We start from the raw sequence: 12,722 nt of genomic DNA, 5'->3' as shown, positions 1-12,722 counted from the left end.
GTCGAAGTAAAAATCGCTGAAAATTCGCACTACTTTCTGCCTGAAAACAATACGCTTAGGTGTGAATGCAGCCTAAGGATCTCTAACATACCTCTGCAAGCTTCACAGAACAGCTCTATTTATACTGAGATTAAATTACACACAGATAGACTCTATTTACTAATTAGGTGACCTCTGAAGGCAATTGGTTCCACTAGATTTTAGTTAGGGGTATCAGAGTAAAGGGGGCTGAATACAAATGCACACCACACTTTTCAGATAATAATTTGTAAAATAAGTGCCTTCAATCCAGTCTAAATGATACATTTGGAAGCTTCTGACCAAACTGCTGGGGGGGTCATTAAAATTGTGCACATCAGTGGCTTTTCTCGCATTCATGGGGGGGTTGGCATTTCTTATTCAAGGAGTGCCTGAATCTTGTTTGAGTTAGATATCAGACGATTTTCTTTCTCCAGCTTTATAGCTGCACTATGTTCACTAGTAGGTCTTGGTAGAAGATATAAGATCCATTTTATTAGCAGTGATCATGTTTGCTCTGTTTTTGGTAATTCCACAGCTTGTTTCTTGATTAGCTACCATTAATTAAAAACAACAGATGATAAAGATGCAAGTTCTTGGAAAAGATGATCCCTTAAGCCAAACTTCCCTTTTGAAACATGAACCATCGCACCATTTTAGTTTAATGAACAAGTTGCCCTCAGATCATGCTAACATATAATCCTATTTAGTCTACTTTTACTAAAGATAATGGAAACCATGGAAACCATTACATCATTAAACTAATGCTTGCTTAAAACAAAGTACATTCAAACATAATACTTTGGTGTAAGTGAGATGATCTATCACTGATAAATAATTTTAAGACTTAAAGACGTATTTGTCCTGTCCTATGGTTACTTAGAATGGTTGTTTCAGTCCGGTTTCCATTAAGCCACTGATCATCAAATTGTCTGATCACCTGCTGATGATTTGATATACTTTACAACAGAATGCACATTAGGTATTTCCTCAGAGAGAAGGCACGGGCACATATTCACGCAAACATATATTTTTGCTTGGAAAATGTATTGCTTACAGTAGCTGTGACGCAGTGGGAATATTTATTATTCCGTGCCCTTTTTGTGTGTCCAGTTATAGTTTTGGTGCAGTTCATGAGCTTAAAGTTTTATCATAAACGTGGTACAAAATTAAAAAGAAAATGTTGTTTGCGCTGGAATACTATATACAGTATATATATATATATATATATATATATATATATATATATATATATATATATATATATACATATACATACACATATACATACACACATTTTGTTATGTTACAGCCTTGTTCCATACAATACCCCATGACAAAGTGAAAGACGTTTGGTTGAAATCTTCTCGAATTTAAAAAAAATAAAAAATCGCATGTACTGTACATAAAGTATTCACAGCCTTTGCTCATAATTTTGAATATTTTGTTGAAGCACCTTTGGCACCAATTACAGCACTAGAACATACGAACAGGCAAAAAGTTTGAGCGAACATGTGAACCCTATTAAAGTCTATGTGACACGAACATGAGAATTCAAAAGTGCTAATTTTAAAGGCTTAGATGCAAGTTATTGCCATAAAAAGTGTATGGTGACCCGGGTACTGCCCTAGGGGACATGTATCAATGCAAAAAAAGAGCAGTGATTTTAATAATGCTTAAAGTAAAACAATAAAAATGAAATATTCCTTTACATATCGTGCCTGGGGGGGTCCCCTTAGTCTGCCTGTAAAGTGGCGCATCTGTGTCATGTGTAGAACAGTGTTGCAGTAAAATTACATTTCTAAAGGAAACTATGTAATTTAACCCGTTCCCGACTGGCTCGTATCTTTTTATGGGGGCAGAATGGCACCCCTGCGTGAAACCCCATACGGGTACGGGGTTCACGTTAAGAGCCGCCAGAGAGCACACGCGTGCCACTGCCAAGCGGGTGACCCAATGTAAACACACAAATCTCTGTCCTGTCAGGGGAGAGGAGACATCGTTTGTTCCTACTAAGTAGGAACAACGATATGTCTCCTCCCCTAGTCAGTCCTATCCCCATGCAGTTAGAACACACTGAGGGAACACACATTTAACCCCTTGATCGCCCCCTAGTGTTAACCCCTTCCCTACCAGTGATATTTACACATTAGTCAGTGTATATTTATAGCACTGATCGCTGTATAAATGTCAGTGGTCCCAAAAATGTGTCAAAAGTGTCCGATCTGTCCGTTGCAATGTCGCAGAACCGCTAAAAAACGCAAATCACCGCCATTACTAGATAAAATAAATGAAAATAATTAAAATGCCATAAATCTTTCCCATAGTTTGTAGACACTATAACTTTTGCGCAAACCAATCAACATACGCTTATTGAGATTTTTTACCAAAGCTGATGAAGAAATTTATTTTATTTTTTTAAAATTGGGGATATTTATTATAGCAAAAAGTAAAAAATATTGTTTTTTTTTTCAAAATTGTTGCTCTTTTTTTGTTTATTGCGCAAAAAATAAAAACCGCAGAGGTGATCAAATACCACCAAAAGAAAGCTCTATTTTCGTGAAAAAAAGGATGCAAATTTAGTTTGGGTACAGCGTCCCATGACCGCGCAATTGTCAGTTAAAGCAACGCAGTACTAACGTGTAAAAAGTGCTCTGGTCAGGAAGGGGGTAAAATCTTCCGGGGCTGAAGTCGTTAAACTTGCTCACAGCTCTAATGTATTGCCGGCTCCCAGCATTATAGATTCCCCCCTTTGGGTCTGGTATGGATTTTAAGGGGAGCTCCATGCCAAAATTAAAAGAAAAGAATTGGTGTGGGGGTCCCCCCCAAAATCCATACCAGACCCTTATCTAAGCATGCAGCCTGGAGGTAAGGATAGGGGGGAATGAGTGAGCAACCCCCCCTCCTGAACCATACCAGGCCACATGCCCTCAACATGGGGATGGTGCTTTTGGGTCCTGCTTTGGGGTCATGCTGATGGGGACAAGAGCCTCTTCCCGACAACCCTGGCCATTGATTGTCAGGGTCTGCAGGTGGGGGGCTTATCGGAATCTGGAAGCTCCTTTTTAACAAGGGGGCCTCCGGATCCCGCCCCCGCATGTGAATAGATATCGGGTACATTGTACCCCTACCCATTCACCAAAAAAGGCGTCAAAAAGTAAAAACCACAATAGACAGTTTTTGAGAATTCCTTCACTAAAAAAGAAAAAAAAAAAGTGTCCTGCGATGTCCATCCATCTTCAATCACACCACCCGACGGACCTGAAAAATAGGAAAGAAAACAAAAAAACTCCATCTCCATAAGGGGCCTCCCGGCGACTGCTGTCTTTTGGCTTTGACAGCTGTTATATAGGCAAGGGTAGGGCCACCCGCTAACGTAACCAAGTGACCCCGCCCCCTATGACAACGCATGGCATCAGAAAGGGTGGGGTCACTCAGTTACATCACCGGGTGGCCCCGCCCTTGCCTATATAACAGCTGTCAAAGCCAAAAGACAGCAGTCGCCTATTTTTCAGGTCCGTCGGGCGGCGTGATTGAAGATGGATGGCCATCACGGGACACTTGTTAAAAAAAAGAAGAAAAAAAAATTGTCAAAAACAGTCTGTTGTGGTTTTTACTTTATGACACTTTTTTTGGTGAATGGGTAGGGGTACAACTTATTAAAGGGGTCTTCCAGATACCGATAAACCCCCCGCCAGCAAACCCTGACAACCAATAGCCAGGGTTGTTGGGAAGAAGCTCTTGTCCCCATCAACATGGGGACAAGGTGCTTTGGGGGGACTTCAAAGCACCCTCCCCATGTTGAGGGCAAGCAGCCTGGTATGGTTCAGAAGGGGGGGGGGGTGCTCGCTCATCCCCCCCCCCCTTTCCTGGCCTGCCAGGCTGCTTGCACGGATAAGGGTCTAGTATGGATTTTAGGGGGGACCCCACGCCAATTTTTTTTTTAATTTTGGCATGGAGTTCCCCTTAAAATCTTTACCAGACCCAAAGGGCCTGGTATGGATTTTGGGGGGACCCATACCGGTTTTTTTCTTAATTCTGTCATAGGGTTCCCCTTAACTACTTCAATGCACTGTATTATATACTGTACACTGCCTGCACTGTATATGTGTGTATATATATATATATATATATATATATATATATATATATATATATATATATATATATATACACATGTCATAGGGTTCCCCTTAACTACTTCAATGCACTGTATTATATACTGTACACTGCCTGCACTGTATATGTGTGTGTATATATATATATATATATATATATATATATATATATATATATATATATATATATATACATACATATACACACATATATATATATATATGTATTGCCCCCTTTAACATCAATGAAAGCTTGAAGTCTTTTGTGGTATTTGTAGATGAGGCTCTTTATCTTCTCAGATGGTAAAGCTGCCCATTCCTCTTGGCAAAAAGCCTCCAATTCCTGTAAATTCTTGGGCTGTCTTGCATGAACTGCACATTTGAGATCTCCCCAGAGTGGCTCAATGATATTGCGGTCAGGAGACTGGAAATGGCCACTCCAGAACCTTCACTTTATTTTGCTGTAGCCAATGACAGATCAACTTGGCCTTGTGTTTTGGACCATTGTCATGTTGGAATGTCTAAGTACATCCCATGCGCAGCTTCCTGGCTGATGAATACAAATGTTCCTCCAGTATTTTATGATAACATACTGCATTCATCTTGCCAACAATTTTGACCAAGTTTTCTGTGCCTTTGTAGCTCACACATCCCCAAAACATCAGCGATCCACCTCCGTACCTTTCACCATAGGCCTTATTGACTCCTCTCCAAATTTAGCATTTATGATTGTGGCCAAAAAGCTTTTTGTGTTATCATTCATATTCTCTGAAAAATGGCCAAGAAATCATAAATTCTGCCAGGGTATGTAAACTTATGAGTATATATATATATATATATATATATATATATATATATATATATATATATATATATATATATATATATATATATATATATATATATATATATATATATATATAAATAATGATATTTGAAGCGCTTCACAATGTGCATGAAAATGAATATATAAGAATAAATAGTCAAATAAATCCAGCGGTGAGTAAAAATTCCTAAAAAATCCAGCAATCAAAATAGTGTAAAATTATAAAAAATTTGTGACACCAAATGTGTAAAAAATTCACATAAAAAATCCACATAAAAATAAATATATAGGGATGTATTCAGAAGGTTCAATTATACAGGTGTAGAATCCTGATTGGTATAGAGCTTTTGATCACTAGCAAAGCTGTTTAAAAACACTTGCTTAATTAAGGTGCTCATTGATAGTACCAATGTGTTTTTTGCTTCTATTCACAACCAATGTGAGAATCATAAACAGGCAGATAAGAGAAAAAAACCAATCATTGTGCAATAGTTAGGATACCAAGGTACACAGGCAAACTTCAATCCACTCACGTGTGCCTTATAATGATAAGGCATATGCAGGTTTTACTATAGCAGTCAGCCGCCTTAGACAGGAGCAGATTCAGTCTGTATATATATATATTCTACACTGACTACACTGTATATATACATACTAAACTGCCTGCATGCCGCTAACTAACCTGCCTAATCTAGCTCTAGCTCCATCTCCACCTATCATACTACATACGGCCACCGTGTAAGCAGCCTTATATAGCGTGGGGCGTGGACCTCCTCCGGACCTCCTGACCCATGATTGGCCAAAGGCACCTTACCTTTGGCCAATCATGGCTCTCACAGCAGATCGCGCTGTGATTGGCCAAAGCATGCAGGCCAGGTGCATGCTTTGGCCAATCAGCAGCCGTCAATGCACTGCAATCTCGAAGTGCACTTTTGGGAGCTCCGCGACGCTCGAATTTGCTGCAAATGTTTGGTTCATTTACATTTGGTTTTTGAGTCGAACTTACTTTTGATTCGAACATCGGGAAAATCCCTACTCAAGTCTTTTTGGGTATGATGCTACAAGCTTGGCACACCGAATTTTGGACAGTTTCTCCCATTCTTATTTACAGGATCTCTCAAGCTCCATCAAATTGGATGGGGAGTGTCGGTGCACAGCCATTTTCAGATCTCTCCAGAGATGTTCAATTGGGTTCAAGTCTGGGCTTTGGCTGGGCCACTCAGAACAGTCACAGAGTTGTCCCATAGCCACCCTTTGTTATCTTGGCTGTGTACTTGAGGTCATTGTCCTGTTGGAAGAGGAACCTTCGTCCCAGTCTGAGGTCCAGAGCGCACTGGAGCAGGTTTTCTTTAAGGATGTCTCTCTACATTGTTGCAGTCATCTTTCCCTCGATCCTGACTAGTCTCCCAGTTCCTGCCACTGAAAAACATCCCCACAGCATGATGCTGCCACCACCATGCTTCACTGTAGGGATGGTATTGACCAGAATTTTGTTTCTCATGGTCTGAGAGTCCTTCGGGTGCTTTTTGGCAAACTCCAGGTAGTGCCTTTTACTGAGGAGTGGCCTTTGTCTGGCCACTCTACCATACAGGCCTGATTTCTGTAGTGCTGCAAAGATAGCTGTTCTTCTGGAAGGTCATCCTCTTTCCACAGAAAAATGCTGGAGCTCTGTCAGAGTGACCATTGGGTTCTTGGTCACTTTCCTGACTACAGCCCTTTTCCCCTGATCGCTCAGTTTGGCCAGGCAGCTCTAGGAAGAGTCCTGGTGGTTCCAAACTTCTTCCATTTATGGATGATGAAGGCCACTGTGCTCATTGGGACCTTCAATGCTGCAGACATTTTTCTGTACCCTTCCCCAGATCTGTGCCTCGATACAATCCTGTCTCAGAGGTCTATAGACAATTCCTTGGACTTCATGGCTTGTTTTGTGCTTTGACATGCACTTCTAATTGTGGGACGTTATATAGACAGGTGTGTGCTTTTTCCAAATCATGTCCAATCAACTAAAATTACCACAGATGGACTCCAATCAAGTTGTAGAAACATCTTGAGGATGTTCAGTGGAAAGAGGATGCACCTGAGCTCATTTTGTGTGTCATGGCAAAGGCTATGAACACTTATTATACTTATACTTATGTAAATGTTTTTCCTTTTTTATTTTTGATACATTTTCAAAGATTTCAAACAAACTTCTTTCAGATTGTCATTATGGGGTATTGTTTGTAGAATTTTGAGGAAAATATTGAATTTAATCCTTTTTGGAATAAGGCTGTAACATAACAAAATGTGGAAAAAGTGAAGAGATGTGAATACTTTCCGGATGCACTGTATATACATCTACACCTTTGCTCACTTGTCAGCCTCTAATTGTGTACCAAATGAAATCCCTATATGTTTCACTAAATCGAAACATTAGGTGGGAAAATTAGTTATAGAGATAAAGTTAACTGATGCATAATGACGCTGCTAAATTTGGTCTGAGCATTTAATTTGTTTTATTTTTGTTTTTTTAAATTTCAGAATATATGTATTATTTTTGATACTATAAATGTATCTGGCAATTAGAGTATCAACCAGGGGAGCACTGGGGTTCATTCACTAAAGCTGGAGAGTGCAAAATCAGCTCCCAGGTTTTATTAGCAAAGTTTAATTGAACAAGCTGAGGTTAGAACCTGAGTAGTTTCTATGCAGAATCGAGCCTGGTTTTGCACTCTCCAGCTTTAGTAAATAAACTCCTCTGTCATCTACGGGCTGGAGTGGCTTCTGCTGACAACTTTTTTCTGAATAAAGTCTTCATCTTGCAGTTACAGCAGTTATGCAGAGTGTCTAAATATGACTCTGCAGTCCACTATGCCTAGTACACACGGGTCGAATGTCGGGAGACGTCGGGCAGTTCAATAAAAAAAAATCTGGCCGGTGTGTATGTCAGCCATCCCGACAGAAGTCGGCAGTTTGGACGAGCATGCTGGAAAACTAGCAGCCGACCAGCTCCCAATCAGCTCTCTGAGCCAATGGCTGAAAGCGCTGGCCAGATTGTTCTAGCAGGGGGCCGTCCCCCTGTCAGAACACAACAGCTCAGCGGGGGAGATCACTGTACTTACGTCAGAATGTTAGTACAGCGGCTCCGACCAGAGCTGTTCGTTTTTCAACCTGCTGGATTGAACGGAAAAAAAAACTATAATGCCCTGTACCCACGATAGGATTTTCCGACAACAAAATCCTGGATTTATTTCCGACGGATGTTGGCTCAAACTTGTCTTGCATACACACGGTCACACAAATGTTGTCAGAAATTCCGAACATCAAGAACGCGGTGATGTACAACACATACAACGAGCTGAGAAAAATTACGTTCAATAGCCAGTGCGGCTCTTCTGCTTGATTCCGAGCATGCGTGGAATTTTGTGCGTCGGAATTGTGTACGCACGATCAGAGTTTCCCACAGCAGATTTTGTTGTCAGAAAATTTGAGATCCAGATCTCAAATTTTGTTTGTCGGAAATTCCGATGGAAAATGTCCGAAGGAGCCTTCCCACAACAAGTTCCCATCGAACATTTGTTGTCTGAAAATCCTATCGTTTGTACAGGGCATTAGTGTGTACCAGGCTTTAGGCACCAGAAGCCCCAACATTAGATGCAGTGCACTCAGTAAGCAGTGCTCAGTAACAGAGGTGGTCAGACACACCTCCCTTTTTCCTCCTCAGTACAAGTCTATGACTCTTGCGCTGGGAGAGAAACTATGCAGGTACAGGACTATAGAGAACTGTAGATATGAAAGTCCATAATGAAAATTGCTAAGCTACCATAATTGACTCATGTGGTTTATCATCATTTACAATATTTTATTTCTGAACACTTTAATATATCTTTGTCTTTAGGAACAAGGAGAAGGTAGCCTTGAACCTCATGCAGGCCATGTGCCAATTTCCAAATGTGGTGACCTGGACATTACCCTTTATTACAAAGCTTCCAGTCAAAAGCTGACTGTAACCGTTGTGGAAGCCAAAGATATTCCTGATAAGGATCGTAGTGGAGTAAGCACATGGCAAGTCCATGTTGTCCTACTGCCAAGCAAAAAGCAAAGAGGGAAGACTGCTGCACAAAAAGGCTCTCAGCCGGTCTTTAATGAGAGCTTCACATTTAACAAGCTTGAAATGGAGGAGCTGGCCAACTATGCCATTCGATTCCGTTTGTATGCTGTACGGAAGAGGATCCGTGAAAAGATGATGGGTGAAAAGCTCTTCTCATTGAAAAATATGAGATCTGATGGGGAAATCAGCGTGACATTAGTCTTGGAGCCCAGGAGCAACTTAAGTGTAAGTATCAGGGTTGTGGTTGGGTATGGTGTTTTGCATGTACACAGTTTAAAATAAATGTGCTGGCAAAATGTACTAAAACCCATGGCAGCAAAATAATAAAGGTACACATTTATGAGCCTACTTTGGTGGTCCTACTTGGGTGAAATTTGTATACCAAAAAACAACAAAATCTATCAAGTACAGCCTGTTCAGCTTTTCATTTTTGTTTATCCAGAAAAAGGCACAAATAGACTCAAGAAGAGGGCACTGTTTGTCCACAAGACACTTTTCAATAGTAATATATCAGGCATTTACATAGCACAGAATGTCAGAGAAGCACTTCCTTAGGAGGGGCTATGATATTGCTTGATCACACTGCAATCCCCAAATGTCCTTGCAGATATCCAGCTGCCAGTAGGAGACTGTCCCAGGAAGTTGACAGAGAAGAAACCTTGTAAGGGGAAAGCTACTCTTTTCCTTCTTGACTGGTATCTCTCTCTAGTTCTACTCTTACTCTCTTTCTAACCAGCAAGAGCTCTATATTACTCCCACACTGCGGGCACACCATAAAGTCTCTTATTCAGATTATTCTTTTTTCAAGATGGCTGCCTAAATAGCATAAGTTTTCAGTATTTAATAAGATTACTGTTTTACCCAAGATGGGTGCCTGAAGCCCATAGCAGGGGTCAATTTGTCCTCAATAGCCTTCTGCCAGCCTGAAGAAACAGACACCTTCAGGATGGAGGATATACTGCAACCTCTACCTGCCCTCAAACTTGCAAACCATGAGGACCTTATTCAGTGTAGGCCACATCTAACTGATAAACAATAGCAGGAAATCAGCACCACAACCTTATTTAGTGTAGGCCAACATCGAACCAATAACAGTAGCAGGAAAATCAGCACCATCGAATCTTGGTAAGCAGTAAAAAGATTGCATACTAGGCCGATGAACTGGTAGCGATCCCTTTGCATCACCATCAGGATCAGAAGAGGAGGGAAATTAAACAACACATCTGCTTTTACAGTGTTACTCCCTCAGTATGAGTGATTTTGCAGCGTTTAGGACAGTGGGGGAGCAATGCCATAGAAACAGGTGAGTTTTTTTTTTCTTTTGTCTCTGTAGCTTTGCTGTCCCTGGTGAGTTTATGCTAACGAAAAGATTACTAGTGAGTCGTGGCCAGCAACAGGTTCACTACAGTTTTATAGTCCTTTTTAAAATCCATTAAAGTCTTTATAAAACCAATTGTTGTTTTAATTTCTGATAGATTAGGGCGGTCAGCCTTTTTTTTTTATTATTTGTTCGACTAGGGAAATTTGTTTAATTCTTGTTTGTACAGGAAATAGGAGTAAATCTGTCCAAAGTTAAGGAAATGCCCTTAAAGTTGCCACCAGGACAAATGTTTTAGAATTTGTTTTTCTTTTCTTGTTTTGGTGGCAAATCAAAACTTTGGATTTCTCTTACTTTCAGACAACAGGGATCTTAAACCGAAATAAAAACTTTAGAAGTTACCCCTCATCACTCTATCCAAAATAAAAACAAACTTGGGCTCTAGATGAACATTATATTAGTGTGTCCACTGGCTAACTGTATACTGTACATGCTTGATCACTAAACACAGGGAAGTATGTGTCTGTGAAGATTCTCATTAATCCTGGTCATGGTATACTGTAGCGCAAACTTTTTCAATCTTGTTACTCCAGAGGAACCATTGAAATAATTTTCTGGTCTTGATGAACCCCTGCAAAAATGATTATATCTACATCTCACTTAACAAGTACGCAATTTAAGTTTCAGGATTAAAATTAAAAAATACTTTGATGTACCTAAAGTTTTGAGACCCAAGGCAGAAATTTTTTTTTTAGTAATAATCTTGAAATTAAATGAATAAGAGAAACTGAATAGAAATCAGATAGTGAAAACTGTCGTGTCCTCTGACATTAGTGATCAGTGAAGAAGTAACACCCTATGTTTTTCAGTGGAGAATTACCCCCTTACATTGGTAGTCAGGTATGAGATCAGTTTGCCACTGCACACTGTTTAAAGTGAAAACTACACTCTGGTTTTAAAAACCCCATCTATTTGAATATGTATTCTTAACTCCAAAAAGTACCCTCTATTGCTCTCAGCCTCCTTCAAACCTCAAATTTTTTTTTTTTTTTTGCTGCTGTGATTTGACTTCCTGTGTTAGACAATGCCTACCAGCAACAGCTGCTCCATAAGGGGCGTAGCGGCGCCGCACCCTAATCTCCATGTGCCCGGCCCCTAATCTCTATGTGGGGTGCATGGATATCCTTGAAGATTTTTTTCTTTTTTTTTTTTTGAAGCACATGATTGGAACCGGTGGCTTCAAAAAGGATGGGCTCGGGGCGCACCCACTTGTGACATTGGCGAATCAACATTCACTATTGTCTTCCTGCTTCTCCTCCTGGCCAATCCAATCTAGTCTTAGGACCAGCTTCCTGTCCTGATTGGCTGGGATGAGAAGCTGGAAGACAATAGCGAATGTTGAAGCGACCAGATTGGCCAGGAGGAGAAGCCAGGGAAGCCGCCTGTGACCTGGATGGGGTAAGTGCGGGGCTGGCTGGCGGGAGAGTGAGCTGGTGGGCTGGGGTAAGTGCGGGGCTGGAGAGTGAGAGCGGGCAGGGTGGGGGTGGAGGGTTTGTTTGCCGCCTCCCCGAAGATGGAGCACCAGCCGCCACTGGTGCCTACATTTGTTCTCCATGGTCCAACTGTATGTACGAACATCCTTCCTTGCTCATTTTACAAGATGGATTAGGGACTATAGGATATGGAATGTGGGACCACAACTATCTTGCATCGTTCCAAACAAATGCAAGTGAAGGGGAAAAGGAGAAGGTTGGGAACTTATGGAGGATGTTACAAGAAGGGAGAAAAACACAGTAAGAAATTACTAAAGTGAAAAATTGATTACAGGGCCATTAAGTAGTGGAAATGTATGGATTATTTTTGGAGAGTAATGCCGCGTACACACGAGTGGACTTTTCGACCGGACTGGTCTGACGGACAATTCGACCGTGTGTGGGCTTCATTGGACCTGCAGTGGACTTTTTCGGTCGAAAATTTGACGGACTTTAGATTTGGAACATGTTTCAAATCTTTATGTCGGAACTCCGCCGGACCCAGTTCCTATTGAAAAATCCGCTCGTCTGTATGCCGGTCCGATGGACGAAAACCGACGATAGGGCAGCTATTGGCTACTGGCTATCAACTTCCTTATTTTAGTCCGGTCGTACGTCATCACGTACGAATCCGTCGGACTTTGGTGTGATCATGTGTAGGCAAGTCCGTTCGTTGGGAAAGTCTGTTGGAAGTCCACCGAAAGTCCGTCGGATAGTCGAAAAGTCCGCTCATGTGTACGTGGCATAAAGGTATTGTTTGGTGTCTTTTTATAACCACTAGAAAGCTCAGGAGAAACTCAAGGGTTCAACAGAACCTTGG

General features: G+C 41.0%; 1 protein-coding gene and 1 long non-coding RNA gene across 4 annotated transcripts in view; one reads left to right on the top strand and one right to left on the bottom strand.

Annotated features, from left to right (window-relative positions):
* LOC141116869 (uncharacterized) overlaps positions 1–12,722 on the bottom strand; it is a 151,885-nt gene that overhangs the window by 31,841 nt on the left and 107,322 nt on the right. The gene's annotated exons all lie outside the window — the stretch shown is intronic.
* Positions 1–12,722, top strand: part of SYT16 (synaptotagmin 16) — a 202,174-nt gene that overhangs the window by 142,867 nt on the left and 46,585 nt on the right. For all 3 annotated transcript variants that reach the window (XM_073609345.1, XM_073609343.1, XM_073609344.1), the window contains one exon: positions 8,840–9,277. In XM_073609345.1, coding sequence (XP_073465446.1) covers positions 8,840–9,277 — 438 coding nt within the window. The remainder of the gene's footprint in view (positions 1–8,839; positions 9,278–12,722) is intronic.

Source organism: Aquarana catesbeiana, linkage group LG13 (genome assembly GCF_042186555.1).
Source record: "Aquarana catesbeiana isolate 2022-GZ linkage group LG13, ASM4218655v1, whole genome shotgun sequence".
NCBI classification, from domain to species: domain Eukaryota; kingdom Metazoa; phylum Chordata; class Amphibia; order Anura; family Ranidae; genus Aquarana; species Aquarana catesbeiana.
This window is presented reverse-complemented; position numbering and strand designations above follow the sequence as displayed.